This window comes from Pseudopodoces humilis, chromosome 4 (assembly GCF_049639895.1).
Source record: "Pseudopodoces humilis isolate 2021_Gansu_Grassland_sample_001 chromosome 4, ASM4963989v1, whole genome shotgun sequence".
In the NCBI taxonomy this organism is placed as follows: domain Eukaryota; kingdom Metazoa; phylum Chordata; class Aves; order Passeriformes; family Paridae; genus Pseudopodoces; species Pseudopodoces humilis.
Window position 1 is genome coordinate 54431767 of NC_142203.1, and position 25856 is coordinate 54457622.

General features: G+C 39.8%; 1 protein-coding gene across 1 annotated transcript in view; it reads left to right on the plus strand.

Annotated features, from left to right (window-relative positions):
- The first annotated feature begins 1810 nt into the window (after positions 1 to 1810).
- The window catches only part of SCAMP1 (secretory carrier membrane protein 1), a 41017-nt gene continuing 16971 nt past the window's right edge, over positions 1811 to 25856 (plus strand). Inside the window, exons 1-4 of the mRNA XM_005530066.3 lie at positions 1811 to 2039; positions 14497 to 14574; positions 21524 to 21622; positions 21893 to 22004. Coding sequence (XP_005530123.2) covers positions 1983 to 2039; positions 14497 to 14574; positions 21524 to 21622; positions 21893 to 22004 — 346 coding nt within the window. The 5' untranslated portion in view covers positions 1811 to 1982. The remainder of the gene's footprint in view (positions 2040 to 14496; positions 14575 to 21523; positions 21623 to 21892; positions 22005 to 25856) is intronic.

Genomic DNA, 25856 nt, shown 5'->3' on the forward strand with positions numbered 1-25856 from the left:
ATATATGTAGCCATGAGTGAACATTGACAAACAACATGACTTTGTGAGCTGTCACCACACCTGAGTTGTATCTATAATTTGGACTAATATTGTAACGTACTTTTGTTGATTGTGCAACAGCTGCCTTTTAATTTTTTTTAAGTATTTTACTGTTGCTGCTGAAGATGAATAGATCACACGGACACAGGTCGAGCTGTGGTGAAAAGAAGAGAGAGTTTATTTTTCCTCACAGGATTTATAGGCTTCTGACCACGGCCAGGGATTGGATGGTCAGGATAACACTTTCTCACTGCACTGGCCATGAGAGATGCCCATCACAAGACGTGTAACAGAAAGAATGTACACATATCTATGTTTACAGTTACTGTCCTGGGAAAGTCCTTAGAAAACTATGTCAGCAAGCTCAGAAGCTGAGTTTTCAGGGTGACATTTTACAATTCATAGCAACCAATAAGTTGGAAGTATTTTGCTTAGAAGCTATGCTCTTATGTTTCGTCCCATTTCCATGCCCATCATTCCATGACAGTACTTCACAAAAACTGAGAAATGTCTGCATAAATCAGAGCAGACCTTGAAGCAAGTATTGCTTTCTCTACTCATCCATGCAAAATCAATTCTCATGTACATATAGGACTCTTCCTGACCTGTTGACAGAACAGTATAATTGTAGTGACTGTCAGCATAAAGATCAGAGTAATGATACATGTAGAGCTATTAAAAACAATAGAACTGCTAACACTAGTGTGCCTCAGTCTAAATCAGGTGGCGAAAAAAATACACATTTAAATAGCAAAGAACAGGTTTACTGTCATAACAATACCATTTTGTCTGATCTGACTCAAATGTCTTTTTTTATTTTTTTGGATTTAAATGAAAGTTCAAATGATTTCTTTAGAAAGTGTGTAGAGAATTTCAGGATTTGCTGGTTTTGAAAGCATTGCATCAATGTAGACTGTTTTGGTAGTACTAAAGTTCACATTTCAACCATAGGTCTGAACCAAAGGTGCTCATTTCAATTTATTTGCATCTTTTGAACCTTGCAGGTTCTTCAAACTGCACTGTCAGCATTTCTGAGGAAGTATTTAAAAAGTCTTGAACTGTTGGAAATGCTTGAATACTTCCAAGAGTCCTTTTTAATGCTTCCTCCCACAGAACTGGGATTTTGTGACCATGTCTCAAAGCCATTCCTTACCTACGGTCCTTACAGAACCTGAGCATCCACAAGCCGGGCAAACTATTTACCATGCCAACAGGAGGCGGGAGCGAGAGAGTAAATTCATGTTTTACCAAGTAAGGCATTTTAACTACCTTCGCTCGTCCACTTCACTCCCCAGACCAGACCGGCCGGCCCTGAGGGGTGCGGGAGCGGAGGGGCGGGGAGGCCGCACGGGCCCGGCTGGGGCGGAACGCGCGCGCACCCACCGGGCCAGGCCGCCCCTGCCTGCCCACCGGCCCAGCTGCTCCGCCGGGGAGCCCCGGGCCTCCTTTCCCCCGGCTCCCAGCCAGCCGAAGGCGCGGGACACAGCCCGCATTGGCCCACAGGAGCAGCTGTGAACACGAAGACGGCCCCTAACTGCGGGCCCTCCCACCAACAGCTTATGCCCAGCCCTCAGCCAGCCGGCTGGCCGGCCGGCGAACCGGCTCTTCTCGCTCTTCTCGCGCTCCGCACTCCTTTCGCCCCGCCCAGCCGGGAGGGCCCGGCTCAGGCATGAGCTCCGTTCTCGCCTGCCCCGGGAGCGGCCGCCCCGCCTTCATCCCTTTCTCTTTCCCAGAGCCATCCCACCCGTAACTTCACTTCCGGGGCGGCCATTTTGGGCGGTCCGTAGCTGGTCGGTGCGGCGGGGCGGGCTCGGCCCTGGCCGCGGGGCTGTGACAGCGGCTGTGACAGCGGCGGGGGGGTCACCTGCGCTGGGCACTGTCGGGGCGCCGCCGCAGGGGCAGAGCCGCCGCCCGGGGACCGCAGCGCCCGCCTGTGCCGCGCCATGTCGGACTTCGACAGCAACCCTTTCGCCGACCCGGACCTCAACAACCCCTTCAAGGTGAGGGGGCCGTGAGGTTTCCTCGGTGTCGGTCTCCGCCGAACCTCGGGCTTCCCGCGAGAGGAAGCAAGCAAGGAAGGAAGGACGGAAAGGGGGAAGGGAATAAGGAAGGAAGGAGGGAAGGACCCCGTGGGAGCTGCGGGCCGGGGTCTTTACACTCAGCGGGCTACGGAGGCCCGAGGTGGGGGCGGGGCGCGGAGGATAAGCAGCGTTTCACAACTTCAGGGCTCCGTGCTTCCTTCTGTAGCTAAAATAACACAAGTTGTATTTCAGATATGTTATTTCGATGGAAAAAAAGAGAAAAGTTTGGATCTTCTTTATTTTAACCCTAGCTTTGTGCTAGGGGTAACGCTACTACGGTCTTTTTTTCTTTCGTGTGGTTGAGCTAAATAGTTACCGTATTAATTTGGGTATATATTGAGTTTACCTTCTTCTTCTCTAGCCTCCTCCCACCCCGTTCAAGCTTACTGGTTCCCTTACCTTACGTCTAAAGTAACCAGGGTACCAATGTCTGGAAATGAGTTCTATGCTGCATCTCAAACTGCTTTGTTGTAATGTACTATAAAGCTTTTAGTGTTTGCACTGTTGCCTTGTCATACAGCTGTGAATTCTTTCTTCCCTCACTGGCGTAGGCTGTCAAAACGAACTGATCTCCCTGGATGCTTCCCCTCCTGTTTTTTCCTTTGTTATCTGAATCCAGCTCAACTAACTTCTGAAGCTACCTACTTTGATAATATTACTGAACTTGTTGCAGGCATTTTAAAGCATGCAGATAGTATATGGCAGTGAGTTTAGAATGTTAGCTGGAATAGGTAAGCTTTTTAAAAATTGATCTGTCACATTTCAAGCCAAGCATACTTCCGTTGACGTAGATGCTTGAAGCATAGTGTTCCTAACATTTGTTCATTAGAGTCAGCCTGAATCATTAGTTTAGTTTTTATGGTCATAAAACGTAGGCAGTATTCATTAGGCTAGAATTCCATAGGATAAGATCTGTTTTCACTTGTATGCAGTGCAATGACCTTCCAGGTGAGCACAAGTCCTGGTGTTGAGTCTGCTGCCAGCAATAGTGTGGGCTGGTACCAATGTCAGTGAGCACTGTTCTTTTTGGCACCAAGCACTGAAAAGGTGTCGTTCTAGAATTCTTCAGCAGCAGAAATACATGATGCTTTTTGTCCTATTTCCATCCTTTTTGTAATAGTTAGTCAAATAACATCTAGCAAAATCCAGGGCAGTAAGGGGTATTAGATGCAAAATAGCTGCCTCTGCAGTGCTCGTCAGGCTGTGTTACTGGTCCTGTGTAATGTTGTGAGACCTAAACTAGGCACACACCTGAATTATACTTCCAATTTGAAGATACTGCTTGAAGTGCAAAAGCTTATTCTAGTTTCTCTTTAGGGAAAGACTTCTATTGTAACTTTGAGCAGAATCCATGCTCCACTTCTCATCTGCAGTGCATCATGATAAAAGGAATCTATAACAGATTCTCTGTAACTTGAAGTTCTCTGTTTGGATTTCTTCATTTGCAGAAGATGCTTCAGGAAAAGCTGTGCACTTTTCTTTTTTCAAAGGTTTTTTTGCCTTCCTTCAGTCTTTGCTAACTTCCATCACATTCTACTGCCCATAAAAGGTAATCTTGCATACCTTTACTTACCTGTGCATTTAACTTAAAGAGGCAAAAGGCCTCATATATTAGCTAAAGCTTGATGGCCATCTTGTTGGCAGAACAGCTTTGAAATTAGTGGGTAGTAATGTATGTATGTATTTAAGTTTTGTCTATGCATTTTGAAATACTTTATGCATAGAATCAGTATTTCCAGATGGACCCTGACAGCCTAAGTCATATTGCCTAAACGTTGTATCCTTATGTATTCACATTTTTGTCTTTGCTTGATATTTATATATACGATGTGATTAGTTGTTCTCCTTGCTTTTGGAGTTGCTTCCTGTGCTAATGTAAAATCACAAAGTATTATGGCAGAGAAGGGGTGGGAAGGCATCAGGTGGAAGAGTTGTTGCCAAGGTCTAAACATAGATCTTATTCTTTTAAAACATTTTGGTTTTACTAGCTTAGCTGTCTGTGATCTACATGGGAGGTTTCCTGTGACTGTTTCTATGCCTTATAATAAAAATATTGGAGCAGAGCTTCTTGCTTGATGTTGAATCAAATAAAAGTGTTCTCTGAAAAGATAAAGGTAAAGCATAAACATGTAGTGCCTTTTTAGTATTTTGGGTAGTTAATACTTTTGGAAGTCTATAAGTAAATTATCTGCTGGAAAAACTGCAATTACCTTACCTGGCTTGATCTTGAAGTGTTGTGGATTTTGAGACAAGTGGCTACCTAACCTTTGCATTTTTTTACCTCATTGTTCCTTTAAAAAAAGCAGCAAACGAACTGAATCCAGAGTCAGATATGCTTTTGAAGTCATAGTTTTCCTCTCTAAATAAATGTCCTCTGAATGCTATACCAACAAAGCCAGAAGATGGGTTTTTTGAAAGACAGAGGATACTGAAACAAACAGATAGGTGACATGCTAACATTTACAAGCTTTTGATAACACTAAGGTTGTGCAGAAGAAAATGCATCCATGTATCATACAAATGAAGATGTGAGAATCCTTTTATAAGATGATGTATTAGTAGTGTGAAGAAGTACACAGTTGGTGTAACCTCAGGTATTATGATTTGAAGCAGGTTAGTAGTGAAATCTATTAATTTTGTTTACTAAGAAGCAGTAGTCATAGCTACAATTCATGAGTGTGAATTCACACTTCGTAAAGTTCTCACTCACAAATGCTGCAGTCCCGGAGTGCCCAAACAGGGTGAGCAGAGCACACATGGTGATGGTACCTGCATTCAGTGCTAGGCAAATCTATAGAGAGGAGACAGATCTGAGCACAAGTTAGAAAGTCAGGATCGTGTCCAGAGAAAGTAAACAGGATCAGTCAACAGTCCTCTGATGATCAGGTAAGATATTAGTAAAGAGTGGGGGTCTGACCACTTATGAGAGGTTTGGGAATCCTCAAGGTCCTGACAGTCTGCCTTAAGTAGGGTAAAGCAGCATGTAATAAATTTTGTATGAAAAAACAAAGGCACATTTCTAATGTAGCTGTCTCTTTATGTTCTTTTTTTTTTTTTTATGTCATAGGATAGGTGATAGTTGTAGTCTTCTGTCTTGGGAGGTGATACAGTTACAAAGGTTCTGAAATAGCAGTCTCAAAATTCAGTGTAAGTATCATTTACTCTGAAACAATCAGCAGTTCATCTACAATAAAAACTATTGGTTCTGTGTTCTTGGTTTGATTTTTTTTTTCTAAGTGAACAATGCTACTACTCAGAGAGGTTTTTTTTTAAGTAGAGCTGTGAATTTCATAGGTCTTTGGGTCTTGGCTGACAGATGGCACAAGGTTTGAAAACTGGCTGTTAATTATCCAAACATATGAAACAGTTATTTTTCGGTGGCTGTAGAATGAGAACTATGAAGACTTGAGTAGTGCTCATAAATTCTATTGGGTCGGTTCGTCTCATGTGTTTAGCTCTGAGCAGTTGCATATATTTGACACCACAGAAATTATGATAGGCCTGAAAAACAACAGAAAATTTAAACATTTCTGTTCAAATGTGAACGATGACCTTCTGAGAAAAGCTAAATCACTATGTGATAGGAAGATTTTTCTTTTTTGTTCACCAGATTTAGTGTGGGAGGGCACAGTCAGAGCAGACCTCAAACGTATGTATTGTTAAGTATTTGAGTAGTTTCTTTGAGTGGGATTAGGGATCCAAACTGTGGTCACCTTTGAGTTGTTGCTCCAAAAAGACACAGATCTTGGTTCTGTCATGACCATCATTCTTGTTTGGATGGCTGAGATACTCTGCGATATCTAAAAATGGAACTTAATTGTTCCCGCTGGGGTTACAGGATTACTTGAGTCACTAGAGCTAAGTACAGAAGTAATTCCAGTTATAAATTTGATATTACACTTAGTCTTGACTCAGATGAGCACAAATTAATCTCCTGTCTGGTTTGGTGGGAAATACAACCTGGAGGGTTGATACTGAAAGCAGTTGTGTGAATGACTACTACCTTCTGTGGCAGCAGAATCTATACAATTTATACCGTGGTTGCTGAAGTGAAGCTAAAGTGGTACAAACTCAGAGGAAGAAGGCAAAGTTCTGATTTATTTTTTTTTTTAAGAATTGTGACCCTTACTACATAAAATGTTTGTGCAGCTTTAGAATGAAGCAGTTTTGTTGCATGCCTATATGTATAACTGAGTTTTAATTCCTCTATCTAACTAAAATATACTGTTTTAAGTTAGTAAAGGACGTAAAATATCGGTATTTTTTCTGACTTTTACTATCTGGTTTCCCTTCATGTCTTCAAAAATTATGAAATTTTGCATAATTTAATGCTGAACATTGTGGTAATTGATTGTCCTTTAGCTGTCCTACATGGAAGTTGGATTTCAAGAGTAGACTTCATCAGTGTTGTAACTGCACTGTAATCTGTTAAAAATGTGAAGCATTTAAATAGTTATTCAGTATCTTACAGCTGCACTTTTCCCTCTAGACTTTCATTGAAGTATGCCTAGTGTTACTATTACACTGTATACCGAGATTCAGCATTACAAAGAGAAATATATACATTTCAGAGCTGCGAGATGTAGGTGATACTTTATTAGGCATCCAGTACTCCATTGCAAGATGAGGCTGGTGCAAACTTCAGGACAATTTTGGCCTTGTCAGCTTCTGAAGTTCTTTTAGGTTTCAGAGGTGGGAACCTTGCCTTGCTCAGTAGCTCAAAACCCTTCATAGCTCTGCTTTCATGTGATGAATGTGACATATAACAGGTAGCATTCAAGAGACAATATAAGAAAGCCCAATGGGCTACTTTTGGAATATTCTATTTAATAATTGTATTCAGGCAGAGTGGGAAGGAAACCTGTTTGAACATATGAGGGGGGATGGGAAAATGGCTGGTAAATGATCGGTATGTTAAACTTGAAAAACTTGGAATTATGAAAGAATGTTATGTGGCTACTTGGGTATTTTTAATTTTTTTAATAATTACAAGTCCAGATTTTTTTTTTCCAAATGTTTATTCAACTTGTGTGAATTGCAATTTCAGAAGCTTAATCCGGCAGTCTCATGGGACTGAGAAACACTCCTGAACTGTTTATGAAAAGTGTGAGAGATAATTTTCTCTTTGGTAAAGAAATCAAAAAAGACCAACAGTTTCAGGCATTTTGTGTTGCATTTTTGCTTAATTTTCTGACCCAGTGGTGTTATCTTAGGGAGTACTTCATGGAGATCAAGAAGTATAGCTGTTACTATAACCTGTTCCCACCCCCAAAATCAAATTCCACAAAACTTCAGGATGAATTCTTACTTAAATATTACTTTCCAACTAGCTTAAGTGATTTTTATAGGAAATTGTTTTCAATTGCTGATATGTTGTAAAAGCATTATCATCTCTATCCAAATTACTGTTTGGTGTTTATAAACTCCCATTTCCTGACCTCTGCAATAAAATACTGCTTTTACTTCCCTGCTAGTCCTTGGTACTAAACTGAAAAAACGTTCTTGCAGAAAATGTTTTTGTCTTTTTGGTAGAAGGATAGGTATGCCTCTAAGTTAAAGTTTTTTCAGCAACATGGATGACAGTTTGGAGGGTCTGACTCCTAGTTCACTATATTCCCCTCACTTAAATCAAAATCACAACTAACAATGTAAGCTTAGATGATGGTGTTTTTCAGATTATTACTACATTATGTATTTTATAGAAGTATTTTGCTGATGGTGGAACAATTCTGGACCCATATCCAGTGAACAGTAATACCAAGCATTGTTACAGCTGTATTTACTTCTTCAGTCTTTAATTTGGTAGTGTCTTCTGTGTTAGTGAAACTGGTAGGTGATGACTAGTTTGGTATCCTAGACAACAGAGGTCTATTCCCTTCAATTTTGTTTTTTAAAAAGCTGTAAAAGCTCACATAGAACAGATTATTCTGCTCTGCTTTAAACATTCTAGTTTGTAATTAATTGTATTTGTATGCCCTCTGTGATTATTAGGTATTCAATTAATTATATCTGTATGTGAGCATAATTTGTTAGCTTGGCCCAGAAGATGTTTTTAATAGTTCTATAGGTGTTCTTGCCAGTATGAAATATAAATGTCTTGTTTTTTCTGTGTCTGTTTTGTCAGTTTGTGTTACTGTTTGTTGGGGTGTTTTTTCTTACTTTTCCATTCTTGGCATAATAAATAGGCTGCTGCTTGTACCTGTCTTGTTGGGATTAAAAAAAGTGTGTTAATATTTCCTTTTGAGATTGAGGACAGAGGCTGCAAGAAGTAGGTAAAAGGAAAGATTCAGACGGAAAACAGCTAAATTAAGTTGTGCTACTTTCTTAAAACTTCGGTCTCCTAAACTAATTCAGATCGTGAAAATGTCATCTGAAATGACTGTGTGACTTAAATGCACCAATAGCTACAGTAGCTGAGTATGAAAACTAGTCTGCTTTTAATTCACTTCTGTGATTGTATGGCTAATGGTTAAATAAAAAGGTCAGAAGCTCTGGGTTTGAACTGGCAGGAGTTTGGGTGAGATAAAGCTGGGTGGAATATCATATATGGAAAATAAATTATTACAGCATAGATTCACTTATTTCTGTGGAATATTAGTTGTTACTGTTTTTTAACTAGTAGAATATGGATGTCATGCAGCATAGAAATTTGATAGCATTCATTTAAATACCACTTCTTCTGAGTATGTCATCCTGCACAACATTTATTGTTTGCATTTATTATTCAAACCCTGAACAATTTCTAAATTCAGTGAGTTTTATTCTGCAGCAGTGAGTATGAGTGCTTCACAGTTTTCATCGCTGTGTTTAGATGAGTTTGCATTTGCTCCATTTTTAAAATGAGATGCAATGAGTATAAGGTAAATGATTCAAAACAATTTTTTGTGTTTTGTGGGATGTAAGGTCTAATCTCTTCAGAAATATTGTAAGTAGTCTTTTGGAATATGAAGTGTAGCTCCCGCTGGTATCAGTCATTTGATGCACTGTAGGTGTTCGGAACCATGAGAATAGCACCTACACCTGGGCACCCTGATTGTGAAGAGCTGAGGATAGTTCCAGCAATGAATGAGTTAAAGGAGAGAGACAAATTTCCTGGCTGGTATGTGTTTTCTTCAGCTGTGATATTCCTCTTTTCTTGTGACGGCTGGTTTCCTTTTCCTTGAGTCTTTCTGTGTCACAAACTTCTATTGAAGTCCAGACTGTGTAATTCAAGTTTTCTGAATGCAGAATTTGAATGCTGCTTGCAGTGGTGGAGTTCAATTTGTGTATTTCAATACAACTGTAATTTTCTTCCTTTACTGAGTAATGAAACTTTACTTGAATAGAGCTATTATTGGATGTCCTCTGGGTTATTCAGGTTTTTTTTAGAGCTACTGCTACTTTAGCAAACAGTAGCAATATTTGGCAGAGGTGTAGCAATTGTCAATTCATAATGGGAATGGACTTCTGATAAAAGGCTTCTTGCTCTAATCACTGTGTCTATTTAATGTTGAACTTGCTTTTGAGTGCTAAGTCTGTTTCTCTAGTACACCTTGTTGTCTCAACATATGTTTTCTTTTATTTGTCCATGGACTGTCACAATAAATGTACAAAGTAATCTAAGGAGTTTTTGACCCTGGTCTTCTCTAAAACACTTAGAGAAAAAAGGGCTTTCTTTCATCAGATATTATTTTTGTTTTTATGTTGTATTTCTGAATATAGGTTACTCTTCTGAATTTGACTTGACCACTGTTCTGTGCTTTTTGGAAATGGCTGCTGTTCAGTGGGTGTATCATTAGTCTCACTTTAGTTATTCAAATAATTGAATTTATGGTCTGCAGGGACAGTTGGCTGAGTTATTTGGTTAGTAGTGCACTCTTCAAACAAAAGTTCAGTGTTGAAATATACTTTTTAAGGAGCTAATTCAACCTAAGATCCTAGGTGTTACTCAGGTAATAATAGTCATACTGTTTCACTGTGTGGCTGATGGTTAGTGATCACAAGTTGCATGTCTATACTTGAACATTTTTTCTGTGAAAGCGGCAATTATATGAGAGCATTTTTGAAAGTGGTGTCATACTGAAAGGATGAACAAAGTGTTTTATTAGTGCTAATTGATATTAACATATAAAGACTGGAATAAGTGTACTAGGTCTGACTAGGATGGAGTTAATTTTTTCATAGCAGTCCCTGTTGTGCTGTGTTTCAGATATGTGACCAAAGCAGTGCCAGGAAGGCACTGATGTGCTGGCACATTGCTATGCAGTGCTTGTATAGCACCAAGGCCATCTTTGTTTCACACTGTTGCTTCCCCTCAGGGAATAAAGTATTGGGTAATTGGGTAAGCAGCTGGGGTGGGGGTACACAGGCAGGACCACTGACCCCAGCTGACCAGAGGGATCTTTCATGCTGTATAACATTGTGTTTGGCAGCAACGCTGGTGGTGGTGGTAGTAGGGGGAGCTGTTCCAAGCAGCCATTGCTCAGAATCTGAATGGGCATGTGTGTCTTGGTGGGAGGTGGTAAGCAATTGCCTTTGGATGACTTGTAGTTTGGGGTTTTTTTTGCCTCTACCTTCCCCTCTCCCCTCCCACATTTAAACTTTTTTTTTTTTTTTTTTTTAACAACACAAGTTTTATTTGCTTTCTCCGTTTTGATTATTTTCCGTATCCCACTGCAGAGAGCAGTGAGTGAGCAACTAGTCTGGGAGCTTTGCTGTTGGCTACAGTAGACATACCACAATAAGATAAAAGTTTTCAGCTATATATAACTTTCTACTGTTCTGTATATTGAATTATGAAATTGTCTTATTTATATTAACTTTGTTTTAACTTCATTTTCATCTTGTACTGATGAGTCTAGTAAACCAATGTGCAATTCAAATGTTATATTTTATTACTCTTATATTTTTAATGTACTTTCCTGTTCAACATTTTAATGAATTTATGGCTGAATTTTGACAAGGAACATTCTCACCTCACCATGTTTTCCCTCATTTTCGTTGTTCATCTGCACAGCATTTCTTGATAGCCACTTTAGCAAAGAACATGGTAAAAATTAGTTTACCAGTTTATGCAGGACTTGGTGATTCTTCAGTAGTAACAATGTATTTGAGTCTAGCATGGTAACTATGGCAGGCTTGTGAAGGAGACTGACCAGCATGGCTGTTTTGAAACAACTAAAGATGAGTCAAATATAAGAAAGTTGATGTTGAATTGCATTTAACATTGTTTTGTATACATCTTTAGAAGGGGTGATTCTTTTTCAGTGATCATTGAAATACTGCTTTGCAGCTAAATGTCTGGTTTAATAAAAGGTGGTTTGTGACCAGAGGGTGTTTTAAGTATGCTTATGTATATGAATTTCTTTAAAATATACAGCATATAATTTTTTTCATTTTTGAGACAATGATTTTTCTTAAGCTTTTTCGTAGCAAACTTTTTAAATTGCATCATATGAACAATTTTGTGAGTATGGCTGTTGGAAAAAATAGTCTTGTTCTGTCTTGCTCTCTCCCTTGGGATTTTAGAACTGATAGGAGTTCTGCCCTGTTATTTTTTCTAGCTGTAAATAAGTTGACTGCAGCCGTTAAGAAAGTCCTCTTCCTGCATCTACACAGATAAAGTTCCTGCTAACAAGACTAAGCTAAGGCCATAATTGATGCTTATTCTAAGAAAGCAGATTCTGTATTTAAATTTGATTTTTATTTCATTTAGCTTAATAATTTCTTTATTTACTTAAGTGTAGATTAAGTCACTTATTATATTTTTTAAAAAAATTATATTTATGTGATAGAATCATAGACCAGCTTGGGTTGGACGGGACTTTAAATGTCATCTAGTTCCATGCCTCCAGCCATAGGCAGGGACACCTTCCACCAGACCAGGTTACCCAGAGCTCCATCCAGCCTGGCCTTGAACACTTCCAGGGATGGGGCATCCACAACTTCCTTGGGCAACCTGTTCTGTTGTCTCACCACCCTCCCAGTAAAGAATTCATTTGCAATATCTAATCTAAACCTAGTCTCTTTCAGTTTGAATCCATGCCCCTATTCCTGTCACTACATGCTCTTTTGTAAAAAGTGTCTCTCCATCTTTCTTGTATGTTCCCTTCAGGTACTGGAAGGCCATAATTAGGTGATTTATAAACCTTCTCTTTTTCCAGGCTGAAAAACCCCAATTCTGTCAGCCCATCTTTATATAAAAGGGTGGTGCTCCATCCCTCTGACCATCTTGGTGTCCTCCTCTGGGCTCACTCCAGCAGGTCCTTCCTGTGCAGGGACCCCAGAGCTGATGCAGCCCTGCAGGTGAGGTCTCAGCAGAGCAGAGCAGAGGGGCAGAATCCCCTCCCTGGCCCTGCTGCCCACGCTGCTCTGGATGCAGCCCAGGACACGTTTGGCTCTCTGGGCTGGGAGTGCCCATGGCTGGGTCATGTCCAGCCTCTCACCCACCAGCACCCCCAAGCCCCTCTGGGCAGGGCTGCTGTGATCTGTCCATCCCCCAGCCTGGGCTGGTACCAGGGCTGCTCTGATACAGGTGCAGCACCTTGCACTTGGTCTTGTCAGACCTCATGAGATTCCCATGGGTCCCTACCTAGAGCTTGTCCAGGTCCCTCTGGATGACATGCTATCCTTCAGCTGTGTCAGCAGCATCACTCAGCTTGGCATAATTTTCAGATTTGCTGGGAGTGCACTCAATCTGTTTATGTCATTAATGTAGATATTAAGTAACACTTGTCTCTGATGGCATCAATCACCTGCCTGTCCTCCATGTGCCTTAGCACAGTCTCCAGGAATTTAAGTACCATCATCCTCCCAGACACAGAAGTGAGGCTGAAGGGGAGTAGTTCCCTGGGTCCTCCCTTCTACCCTCCTTAAAAATGGCTACGATGTTTCCCCTTTTTCAGCCACCTGGGACTTGCCCTGAGTGCAGTGACTTTTCAAATGTCATGGAGACTGGCTTGGCAACTACATCAGCCAGTTCCCTCAGGACTCTGGGATGCATCTTGTCAGGTCCAACAGACTTAGGTAAATTCCAGTTCTTCAGGTGGTCATGAACCTCATCTTTTGCAGTGGGTATTACTTTGTTCTCCCAGTTCTCCTCCAGTCATCCATCCACTTCAGAGGTCTGCAGAGCTGCCTGTGAAGACTGAAGCAAAAATGTTGAGTACCTCAACCTTCTCTTCCTTCATTATTACCAGTTTTCCATTGTTACCAGCTGCATTACTGGGGGTGAACTTCTTTGACTTTCCTTTTCTGATTGACATACCTGTAGAAGCCCTTCTTGTTATTCATGTGTCACATGCAAAGGTTTTAAATGTATCTGTCTTTAAGGGGAATATGAATGTAAATATATATAAATACATATTTATTTTCTTCTGTCTTTATCAACTCCAGTTTGTTTCCTAATGTTGAAGAAGACTTTGAGAATGAGAAGATATCTATATCTAAGCATAATAGTTACAAAATAAGTAGTATATCTATATATAGCTCTTTTTTGGGTTTGGTGTATTTATAAAATATTGTACATTTGTACAGTTACGTAAATCTAAATGTAACTAACAATTTTGAATTAATAGATTTACTAATTTTCAAGAAAGCTTATCTTTTATCCATAGTATGTTTTGAAAATTAAAAAACTTTAGGGCACAGAAACAATGTGGTTAAACCACATTGAATATAAACCACATTCCAGGCATCACATGGAATAAGTACAGGTTTTTTCGAACTAAATTGATGTCATCCATTGTGGTGGGCACTTCTGCTCTTCTGCAGAACAAAGCCTGCCTGCTTTGCACAGAGAAATGTTTCATTCTTGAAATAATTTTCTTAAGCTAAATTGCGAGCAGTCTTTCTTGCTGTATAATTAATTGAGGCAGAAAAAATTAAACTTTATTCCTTAATTTTACTAGTTCAGGTAGAAGCTGAATCAGAAGTGCTTTTGCATAGTGGGAACCTGTTTCTTCAGCCTCATTTTTGTGAAATGTTTTCTCTGTTCTGCATGGGGTTGGATGTACTTCTAGGTAGGGAAGTCCAAGGGTTACATTAAGCTCTTTTATTCTCTTGTGCTTTTCAAGTGTATAGGCATGGAGTCCATACCTGGTCAACACAGCAGGATACAGGTTTTTCCCCTTCTCTGTTCAAAGCTTTTTTCCTTATAAATCAAAGGTATGACAGATGGGGTTTCTCTTATGCTTTATTAATCTAGGTGTATAAGAATCTCAGAATGAAATTATGTTAGCTTGGAGATAAAGAGGTGGATGTTTACAGATTTCTTTACTGAAAACAAACTTTTTTTACTTTGAAAGAAAGTCTGACTTTTATATGATGTAATGATATGAGTGTTGACTTTTTGATCATATGCATGTGCACAGATTTACACAACTGTTTCCTCTTCTAGGATCCTTCTGTTACGCAAGTGACAAGAAATGTTCCTCCAGGGCTTGATGAGTACAATCCGTTCTCTGATTCAAGAACAGTAAGCACATATATTTCTTAATCATTCTGTTAAGCTTTGATTTGTGAGGTTTTATTTTCAGAATTGGGACTGATGTTGTAGAATGGGCTAGCTACAGGTAGTGGAAGATGTGTAAGACTAGGTAGTTCCATGCAGTATTTGGAGGATGCATTGGCAAGGTTGATTTCAAAGACCTTTGAGTTGTTAAGGAAGATTGGCCTTCTGAAAGGGGACCAAAACAGAACTGAGTTTTTTTCCTGTTTTTATTAACTTCTTTTTCCTGTTTTTACAGACTTCTGATACTGTCCTTGTGGTTTTCTGCATTTCACTAGCTTTGAAGCTTAGGAGTGTGGCATACCTACACAGGGTTTTGCTTTTGAATTCTGTTTCACTTAATTAAAATGCTGTTCAGAATAAGGAAAACATTGTGTTTAAATAACAGTCCACAGGCATGGAATAGTGGTACAGTTGTGAAAGGAAAAAATTATGTCAAAGAAACAATTGTTTTATGCCTCTAATTTATATAGTTTCAGTATACCCTGTGCTGTTCTTTTCCATTGTGGGGAGGAATACAAGAAATAGGATAGTAAATTCATACCGTAACTGCATTTTTCAGTGGCTGCTTTTGATATTGAAGATCATGTGCAAGATTATCAAAATGTGTGGCTGGTTATTGTCTATCAATGTAATTTATAAACATTTAAAATTGTATCTTTAAAATGCAGTGCTATTTTTTATGATCTGGTAGTGCTGTTAGGGAGTGTTCATATTTGAGTATTTGCAATGCCATGGATGGAGCTACAGAATTCACTTGTGAGAGAGAAGGAGCTTATATTAATTGATATAAACCAACATTTTAACAAAGTTGCATAGCAAATGCAAAGTTTGGTAGTAAAGTGGTTCAAGAAGATTCAATGGTGATGTACATTTGATTACTGCCTAGAGGACATGGGCAGAAAAAGCTGTCAAGAAGGTCCTCCTGTTTAATCATGAGGTTTGGAAAGGACCCCATTGCATTCTGGACTCCTTCCTAAGGGGGATTTTGCAATGTGTGGATCCAGACTTAGTCCCAGATTTTGCCAATGATATATGTCTAAAGGACTACATGTGCACAATTAGTCCTTTCTATCACTTAGCTAAGATTTCTAAGTTTAGTTACAATTTTAATTACTGGAAATCTTTTGTGGCAAGGAATTTCTCTGCTTGGAGGAGTAACCCTGAGATATGCCCCTACTCAAGAGGAGGTCCTGATGTGCAGCCCTCTGCTGTGTGAGAGACCTCAAGGGCCCCGGGCTATGCACTGTTTATGCAGTAAGATGATTGATTTATGGTCATATTTGCATTCCGATTACAGAAGTTAGTTTCTTCCAAACTTGTCTTGAGTAAAATCTTTATTAGCACTATGGTTAGGTGGGTGCATTTCTCTGATCAGCCTTTGGGTATTGTTATATGTTTCCCCCAAAACCTACTTAAAAGTTTGATGCAGTCTTCATGACTAGACGGATCCATTGGATGGATCCATCTGTTACTGGTTATAACTTGAGAAAGATTATGGGAAATAGTGGGGGCAGGGAGAGCAGAGTCTCGTAGTAATGAAACAGTAAGGTTTCATACCGTTTTAAAATTCTGTGTGGAAGAAGCTTGGTTTTGGGTATGCCTTGGATCAGCTGTTTAAGGCAGACTATTTACAGCTAGTACCAATGTTAAGCAAGTCTCCAAAATTATTTTCTCTTAGGTCACAGTATCAGGTATTATGTTAGATTTAGTTTTATAAAGCTTGAAGACTTTCAAAATTGCTTTGTATTGACCATAAATCATAAAGAAAGTAGATCTTGTTTTAAAAAAATACAATCTCAAGCTATTCTGACTTGTTTATTATTAAAAGTTTTATTACTTTTTTACTTATTTTAACATGCAGCTTTGTGGTAAAAGGAGAATGGGAGCATATGGCTTAGATTGTCAGGCTTTGAACAGTCAGGTGTGCTTGGATAAAAAAACTTAATTGTTCATTAGAAATGTCATTCAAAAAGCTGAGAGTATGGAGGAAGTCTAAGTCAATGGTTTGATCTACAGTGCACTGTGATTCAGTTAATAATCTATGACACGTTTACAAATTAATGAAAATTGTCCACTGAATGAACACTTCTCTCCCAAGGTAAAGAACTTCCACAGGTTTTCTTGACAAGAGTAAGACTGAAAAAATAAAGCTAAAAGTGCAGTAATAATCAACCTTTACATATTACACCCCTTCCTTACTGTGTGTGAATGCTAAACATACAAGTATTTATTCTGTAATTATATACATTTGAAGGAATGTACCTTCAAATACTCACAATTCTAAGTGCTCACCTCTGTTTTCCTAACAGCTTTTTGTGCAAGAGAAGAGCATACTATGTGTGTACAAAGAAATACGTGCAACGGGAGTAATGGAAAAGACAGTGGAAGTGAATGCCTTTATAGACTGGATAAACAGAGGCAGAAGCAGGGTCTGTGAATTTTAGACTTGGGGTAATACCCAAGTTTCTGCCTGTCAGTATCCCTGCTGTCCGTCAGATAGGGATAGGAACTCTATGTTTTGTGTCCTGCTCAGAGCAAAAGCATCCAAGTAATTTTGGTGCAAGTTAAATCCAGATTTGTAGTGGTTGTATCAAGATGGTATCTTGCAGTCTCTAGAACTAATACAGCATTCAGCTTTGATCCTTGTACAAAAAAGATGTGGACAGGCTGGAGAGGATCCAGAGAAGGGCCACAAAGACAGTCAAAGGCCTGGGAACATGTGAGGAGCAACTAAGGAAACTGTGTTTGTTCAGCTTTGAGAAATGAAGTCTTAGGGAGGACCTTAATTCCATGTTTCAGCCTCTAAAAGGTGGCTATGGAGAAGATGGAGACTCCATTTTTACAAGAAATTGCATGCAAAAGATGAGAGGTGATGGGTAAAAATTACTGCTAGGGACATTCAATTGAACACAAGGGGAAAATGTTTCACAGTGAGAACAACCTGATCAACAACTTGCCTAGACTGATCTCCCCAGGGAAGTGTTGGATTTTGCAGCATTCACATTGAGCTGGACAGAGTGCTAGGACATCTTGTTTAGACTGTACTTTTGCTATGAAAGGTTGGACTAGATGGTCCTTGAGGTCTCCTTCCAGCCTGGTGTTTGTGATTCTTTCCCCATTCTCTCCAAATGGAGGTTAATGAAGTATGCTAGAGTGCAAAAATATTTCTCCATTTCAAATCTAGACAGGATTTCAATTGATGTTTATTCTGTGAGAAAGTTATTTCAAACTGAATACTAAAATTTGTTACATTATCTCAATTGTGCTCCCTTTGTCAAGTGAGGCACTTCCTACCAGTCGTTTTTTTGGGTACAGGGTGGAACAGGGGGAAAAAATTAAATCCTGCTTTTTCTCAGTATTCCTTATTTTGTTTATTTACTTGTGGTATTTTTGTGCCTTGACTTTTTTCATCCTTCACCTTCAGTGGTAGGAAGGTAGCATGTAAGACACATGGAGAGGAACAAGTAGGCATGAGAGATTTTAGGTTGCATGTGTCACCACCTCAGTATCTAACATGAGAAATCAGGAGTTTTGTTAGGATTTTTTTTTCCTTTATGCTTATCAGATTTCAAAATCTGTCTTATTTTTCATAGTTAAACAAAAAAAAATTAAAAAATTAGGGAATGATGTAAATGTCAGATTAAATACCCTTGGCTGATCTTCAGTGGTTTTGTCTCCAGCTCCAACAGTCGCCATGGAGATTACATTGTATCTTTTGTCATGTTTCTGAAGATCAGCAATGAAGATTAGATTATACAGTTAGTATTTCTGCTTCATCATTTAATTAAATTGTGTTAAAAGAAAACTTTTAATCTCTTCCTGCTTCTAATTTCTTCAAATTTTTCTGAGCTCTCTGTATATATAGATAAACATATATACCCATATATATCTATACATAATAATGCATATAGCAACCAGTTTCAAATCACTGCATTAAAAAATTGGGAAAAAATCATTAGTGGAGTTGGATTTTCTGTTGTTGTTTCAAGAGGTGTATTTCAATGGGCTATTTTTTTGTCTAGCGAATTCATGGGTAGTTCCCTATCCTTCCATCTAAACACATCAGAAAAACACAGAAGTCTGTAAGAAACCAAACTGATCATCCACTTCTGGCTTCTTCTGGAAGTTTTAACCCCTCCCCAGTAAATAAACTTCATTGTATGAGGAAATCAAGAGAGAACTTCTTTTCAACACCTATCTCCAGTTAGCTGTTGAAAACAAGTTTAGTTAGATGATTTTTTTAAACTGTATTCTGATTATTTTTAAACTGACTATTGCTGAAACCTTGGGCTGAAAACCACAAACTTTCACATTGGGAAGTTGAACTATTCTTTAACTGTTACTTAATTTTGTGAAGGGAGCCTCTAAGACAAGTGCATAACTGAAAGATTAAGAAGCTGCCACTGTCAACTGAAGCTGCAGTGTGTCCAGATAAAAACAGCTACACATAAAGAATTCTTCAGGCCCCACATCAAAAATCATATGGGACCAAAAGGCATATGCAGGGCGTATAAAGAGCATGTGGAGAAGGAGTTCATGGGTTGTGAAGGTATGGAAGCCCAGAGTCTTCTTTGTCCTAGGGTCCCTCAGGAGGCACCCAGCTCAAACTGTTTTTCAGGTTACTGGAAGGTGCTATTGCATCTCCCCAGAGCCTTCTCCAGGATGAATAAACCCAAGTCTCTTAGCCTATCCTCAAAGGAGACATGCAGCATTCCTCTGATTGTCTTGGTGTCCTTCCTCTGAACTCACTATGTCCATGGTCTTCTTAGGCTGGGGGCCCCAGAGCTGGATGCAGTAATCCAGTTGGTGTCATGAGAGCAGAGAGGAGGGGCCAAACTGCTTCCTCTGACATGGGCCACTTCGGGTTAAGTGGATGTAACCCAGATTGTGAGCACAATGCTAGAGCTTGAGCATACACTGATACAACTTCAGTACTTCTCACTTCTAGGAAAATCCTAAATCGTGCAGCTATGTTTTGCAGGGTTTTTTGTTGAGCGTTATTTTGGGAGCTAAATGATTTTCCAAGGTATTTGAATACTTCTGTTTGTTTCATTGTAAGTAGCTGTGGTATTCTTTCTGCTTCTCAGCTTTGATTAGGGTTATAAAAATAAGTACTTCAGTTTGACAGGAAGAGTTAGAGCAAACTGAGTTTAAAAAGCATGATGGTAATTTTTTAAAAAGCCATCTTTAAGCTCAAGAGCAAGCAATTTCTAAGTATTGTAATTCAAGGAAGTGAGGCAGAAGGCCAGCTTGGCTGAGCAGGGATCTTTTTCTAGAACTTAAATAAAAATGGGAGGTGTTTGGACATTGAAAGCAAGGACAGATGACACAGGAGGGGTACAGAGATGCTGTTCGCCACTGCAGGGAGGAGATTTGTGTGGTTAAAGCTTGATGAGCATCCAAGCTGGACAGCACTTTGGTGGACAACAAAATGACCTTTTAAACAGGTGAATGGCAAAAGGATATTCAGAGATAATATCAGTCCATTACTTGATGAGGTCAATCACCTCACAGTTAAGGATGTGGACAGAGCAGAGATGTTTAATGCCTTTTTTACCTCTATCTATGACAGTACTGATGGGCCCAGGGACTCCTGTAGTCCGGTGACTTGCAGGCTTTGTAAACTCTGAAGTTGTTCAAGATTCACTGCTCCAACTGAATGCACACAAGTCAATGGGGCCTGATGGAATTCATCCTAGTGTACTGAAAGAGCAGAGTGATCATATAGTGGGTCCTCTTCATGGTATTTTTCAATGGTCTTGGGAATCTAGAAAGGTATCAGTTGATTAAAAGCTGGCAAACGTTGTCCCAGTTTTCAAGAAGACTAAGAAGGAAGATTTTGGGAATTAGAGGCCAGTAAGTTTCACTCCAGTGCCTGGTAAAATCATGGAGAAGGTTATTCTGTGAGCAAGGGAAAAATCTTGAGAGACAATGCAGTCATTAATCAGAGGTGTAACAGGTCCATGAGGGGAAAGTCCTGCTTAGCTGTCTTAAGCTGGGACTTGTAGTCCATGATCCCTATAGGTCCCTTTCAACTTGAAATGCTCTATGAATATGATGCTTTCTTCATGAGGTTCTTCATCTATTGTAGACGATTTATAATACCTGTGCCTATTGTGCATTGTTTTGATCTTTGAATAGTAACCTGAAAAAACACATTTAAGCCATATTGAACTTCAAGCATTTAAAATCAGTTTGGTCTCTACAACTTTGTTTCCCTGTGCACACATTATGAAGCTAAGTAAGTATGAAAACACAGTATCAAAAACATACACTTTTTTTCTGTACTTATGGAAAGAAATATTACTGTATTTCAGCAGCAGATTGTATCATCTGAATACAATGGCTGAAATGCAACTTTTGCTGGAATTATATTATTAACACATGTATCAACCTAGCAGAAATTCTGGAGTGATACCTAGCAAAAACTGGTGAAATAGTCAAGTGATAGATTATGGATCTTAAATTTGAAAGTTGCATGTGTTACATTACTTCTCTAGTTAGCCAGGTGATATAAGTCTTTGTTAAGTAGAAGGCTCTGAAAGACATTATTAATAAATTATATTGTGTTTCAGAGTATGAACAGATGACTCTTAAATGCTGCAATTCTCTGAAACAGTAGCTGGCTGTATTAATATTCATGTCTGAACAAAATTAAAATTCCATTTACTTTTACTGAATTCTTAAAATTCTTTGGGTGTTAATTGGAAGTAGGGCAAGATAAGCTGCACCACAGAACCCAGGGGATGTTTTTTTTCTAAAGACTGTAAATATTGCAACCAGCATATCAAGTTTTTAGTTTATATCAGTAGCACTTCCTTTAAAACATCTAAATTGGTTCTTACAGATACAATGAAAATAACTTCATTAGAATAGGAAAATGTTTCCCTGTAATTGTCTTTTGTTTTCTTAGCCTCCTCCAGGAAATGTGAAAATGCCTAATGTGCCCAGTACCCAGCCAGCAATAATGAAACCAACAGAAGAACCATCTTCCTACACACAAATAGCAAAGGTTTGTCTGCAGCTTCTAGAAACTAGGTTCCTTTTAATAATAATTATTTAAATATGATTCTGGAGTAATGTATTTTTTAAGTAAACACTGCTTTCCTAATTAAAATTAATATTGCCTTTAAGTAATTGGTAATATGTGAATTTCTGCTATATTGGGTCAGTCTTCATAAATGGAGATGCTTAATTATAGTGAAAAGACTTGGAATATTTATGCCATGTTCATACTTTTTGTGTGTAACTTTTTGTGCCTGGTGATACTTGTTTTGTTCAGGAGCATGCCTTGGCCCAGGCAGAACTGCTAAAGCGACAAGAAGAGCTGGAAAGAAAAGCAGCTGAACTAGATCGCAGAGAAAGGGAAATGCAGAGTCTCAATCAGCAAGGAGGTATGCATGAAAAATATACTTTAAATTTCAAAAATGTCACTTTTTCTTAGAAACTTTTACTTTTACAGTGACATTGTGAAGAAGATTGAAGAGGGATTTTTGTAATGTCTTCAGGAAAAGGAATTTTGTTGCCCTTCAGAAAATGCATACAGTGAATAAACTGGGCTGTCCTTACAGATTTTCAGTGAAAAAAAATTAAATGTGGCCTCTGTAGCTTGTTAATCTCTTCTATCATTCTTTTCTATTTTTATTCTAGATTAGTATTTGAGTAATACTACTGAATAGAAATGGAACATTTTGAGATGAAGTAAAACTAACTTCTTAAAGTAACATCTCTTTGATCTCTCATCTGTCAGTATTTATAGCTGTGGGAGAACTTTCCTGGTTTGAAACATTTGATTTCTTTTGCTGTGTTACAAACATAATATATATTATATATATGATATTTATATATATATTTATATATATAATATTTGCTACACAAATGGCAGAATGATCTGTTATATTATTAATATTTTGTTAGTTTTTTTGTATGCCACAAACTGTGTGCTGTGTAAAATGGACAGTTTTTTACAGCAATTTCACAAGTGTGAGAAGATTTACATCCTCTTAACTGAAGATGCTCTGCTACAAGTACATCTGTGGGAGTATTCCTTTTCAAAAAGAACTTCAGACTGAAGTTCAAAAAAACCCCAAAACCCAACAAAGCAAACCACTGTGTGGTAAGGTTGACTTTATCTGGTCATTTAACTTTTGTCTACAGTTCTGTTTTATTTTCACACATGTTGGTCTGTTTTTGAATATGCAGTGTTACAACTCCAAATTGCATAATTCCTTAGTAATTCAAGTTGTCAGGGAATTCTGTAGAATAGAATAAAATATTTTCATTTGGAAGGGACATGCAGTGAATCACAGAGTATTGATTGGAATAGAATTGGAAGGAGACTCTGGGGATCATCTTGGCTAAGACAGGGTCACCTGGAACAAGTGATGCAGGAACAGGAGTGCATCCAGGTGGGTATTGAAGGTCTCCAGAGAGGGACACTCCACAAAGACCATTCCAGTGCTCTGCCACCCTCAGTGTAAGGAAGTTCTTCCTCATGTTGAGTGAAAGTTCTTGTGTTTTAGTTTATTGCCATTGCTTCTTGCTAAATTGCCCAGTATTTAGGCACCGCTGAAAAGTCTCTGGCCACCCACTTTTGAGATATTTATATGCATTGATGAGATCCGCTTCTCAGTCTTCTCTTATCTAGACTAAACAGGCCCAGCTCTCTCAGTCTCTCCTTGTAAGAGAGATGCTGCAGACCCCTCATCATCTTTGTGACCCTTCACCGGAGCTTCTTCAGAAGCTTCATTTCTCTCTTGAGGAGCCCACAGCTGCACACAGCACTCCAGGTGTGGCCTCACTGGGGCCCAGCAGAGGGGGAGGTCAGCTCCCTTGACCTGCTGGCCAGACTCTTCCCAAAGCAGCCCAGGATCCCACTGGGTCCTCTGGCCACAAGGACACACTGCTGGCTCATTGTCACCTGGTGATCCACCAAGACTCCCAGGTCCTTCTCTGCAGAGCTGCTCTTTAGTGAGGCAGCCCCAGCCTGTGCTGGTACTTGGGGTTATTCCTCCCCAGGTACAGGACCCTGCACTTGCCCTTGTTGAACCTCATTAGGGTTCTCTCCTGCCTACCAAGGTCCAGCCAGAAGGCAGCAGAGCCTTCAGGTGTATCAGCCACTTCCCCAGTTTGTGTCATCAGCAAACCTGCTGAGGGTACCTTGGATCCCTTCATCCAGGCCAGTCATAAACAAGTTGAGTGAGACTGGACCCAGTATTGATCCCTGAGGAACACCACTGACTACAGATCTCCAGCTGGATTCTGCTGACCCTCTGAGCCCTGGTTCCTGATCCTCTGAGCTCTGCCATCAGCCAGCCCTTGGTCCACCCCATTGTCCATTCATCTTAAGCACGTTTACTGTGCTTACCTATGAGGATGTTGTGGGAGATGGTGCTCAAAGCCTTGCTGAAGTGGAGGCAGATAGTAACCACTGCTCTCCCCTCATCTACCCATCCTGCCCTGCCATCACAGAAGGCTGTCAGATTGGGCAAGCATGATTTTTTCCCCTGGGGAATCCCTGCTGTCTGCTCCTGATGACTTTCTTTTTTTCTGCAAGCTTGGTGATGACCTCCAGAGTGTTCTGTTCCATCACTTTTCCAGGGATGGAGGTGAGACTGACTAGACAGTAGTTTCCTGGCTCCACCACCTTCTTGCCAGTTTGGAAGATGGGAGTAACACTGGCTTTCCTTCAGCCATCGGGCCCTGTTCCTGTTTTCTGTGACTTTTCAAAGATGGTGGAGAGTGGCTTAGCTACAGCATCTGCCAGGTCCCTCAGCACCTATGGGTGTATCTCATCAGGGCCTGTGGATTTATGTGTGTTAGAAGTCTGCACAGTTGATCTTTAACCAAACCCTTTAGTGTGGGGGAAGTCTTCTTTTCTCCAGCCTTCCTCTCCTTGCCCCAAGGTCTGGGATTCCTGAGGGCTGGCCTCAGCAGTTAACACTGAAGGAAAGAAGGCATCCAGTAATTCTGCCTTCTCTCTGTCTTCCTTCACTAGGCCACCTATCTGATTCAGCAGTGACCCCACATTTTCCCTAACTTTCATTTTGCTGCTAATGTTCTTGTAGAAGCCCTGCTTGTTGTCCTTGATACCATTTGACAGACTTAGTTGCAAGTGGGCCTTGGCCTTTCTTGTTACATCCCTATATATTCCGATGATGTTTCTATAGTACTCCCATTTGACCTGCTCCTTTTCCCATGTCGCATAAATTTTTTTCTTGTGTTTGAAATTTACCAGAAGCTCTGTGCTTATCCATGCAAGTTTCTTTCCCATTCTTCCTGATTTTTTGCTCATGGGAATACACTCAAATTGAGGAACTGATGCTTGAATATTAACCAGCTTTCTTGGATCCTCTTCTCCTCTAGAGCCCTAACCCATGAGATTCTGCTAAGCAGGTCTTTGAAGAGGCTGAAGTTTGCTCTCTGGAAGTTTAGGGTTCTAGTCTGGGGTTCTAGATTACTTTACATCCTCTACACAAGATCTTGAGTTCCACCATCTCATGGTTGCTATGGTCAAGGCTGGTCTCAGCCTTCACATCTTCAGCCCTCCTGGTTTGATTGTTATCTTGGTTTGGAGACAAAGTTGAAGTCCCCAGGAGAATCAGGGCCTGTGACCAAGAGGCTGTTGCCAGCTGTCTGTAGAAAGCCTCATCACTTCCTCCTGCTTGTCAGGTGGCCTATATGTAGACACCCACAACCCTTATTAACCTGTCCCTTAATTCTCACCCATAAAATGTCAACTCATTTGTCTGCCCCTGAATAGAGCTTGATGCAATCTAGTTGCTTTCTCATATGAAGAGCAACTCTACCACCTCACCTCTCTGACCTGTTCTTCCTAAAAAATTCACAGCCATGCATGACATTATTCCAGTCATGTGAACTATCCTACCATATTTCTGTAATTGCAATGAGATGATGGCCTTGTGACTGCACATAGATTTCCATTTCTTCTTGTTTATTCCCCATTCTGCTCTGTGTTTGTACAGGCACTTCAGAGAGGAAATCAAGCATCCAGATTCCCTAGATGGAGTGTAAGAGGATTCACTGTAGTCATGAGCACCCTTGATGTCATTAGACCTATGATTCTCATCTTGAGAAGCAGTCAAGGAACATCTGTTGCTGCACTGATTGACATGACCTTCTCCCTAGAAAGAAGCAATAGAATGATCATAGCCACTTTGGACCCCGCCCCCTGAGTCCTGTAATCTGAAGTCCATCTCACCAAATTGGCCATCTTGCTGCCAAAA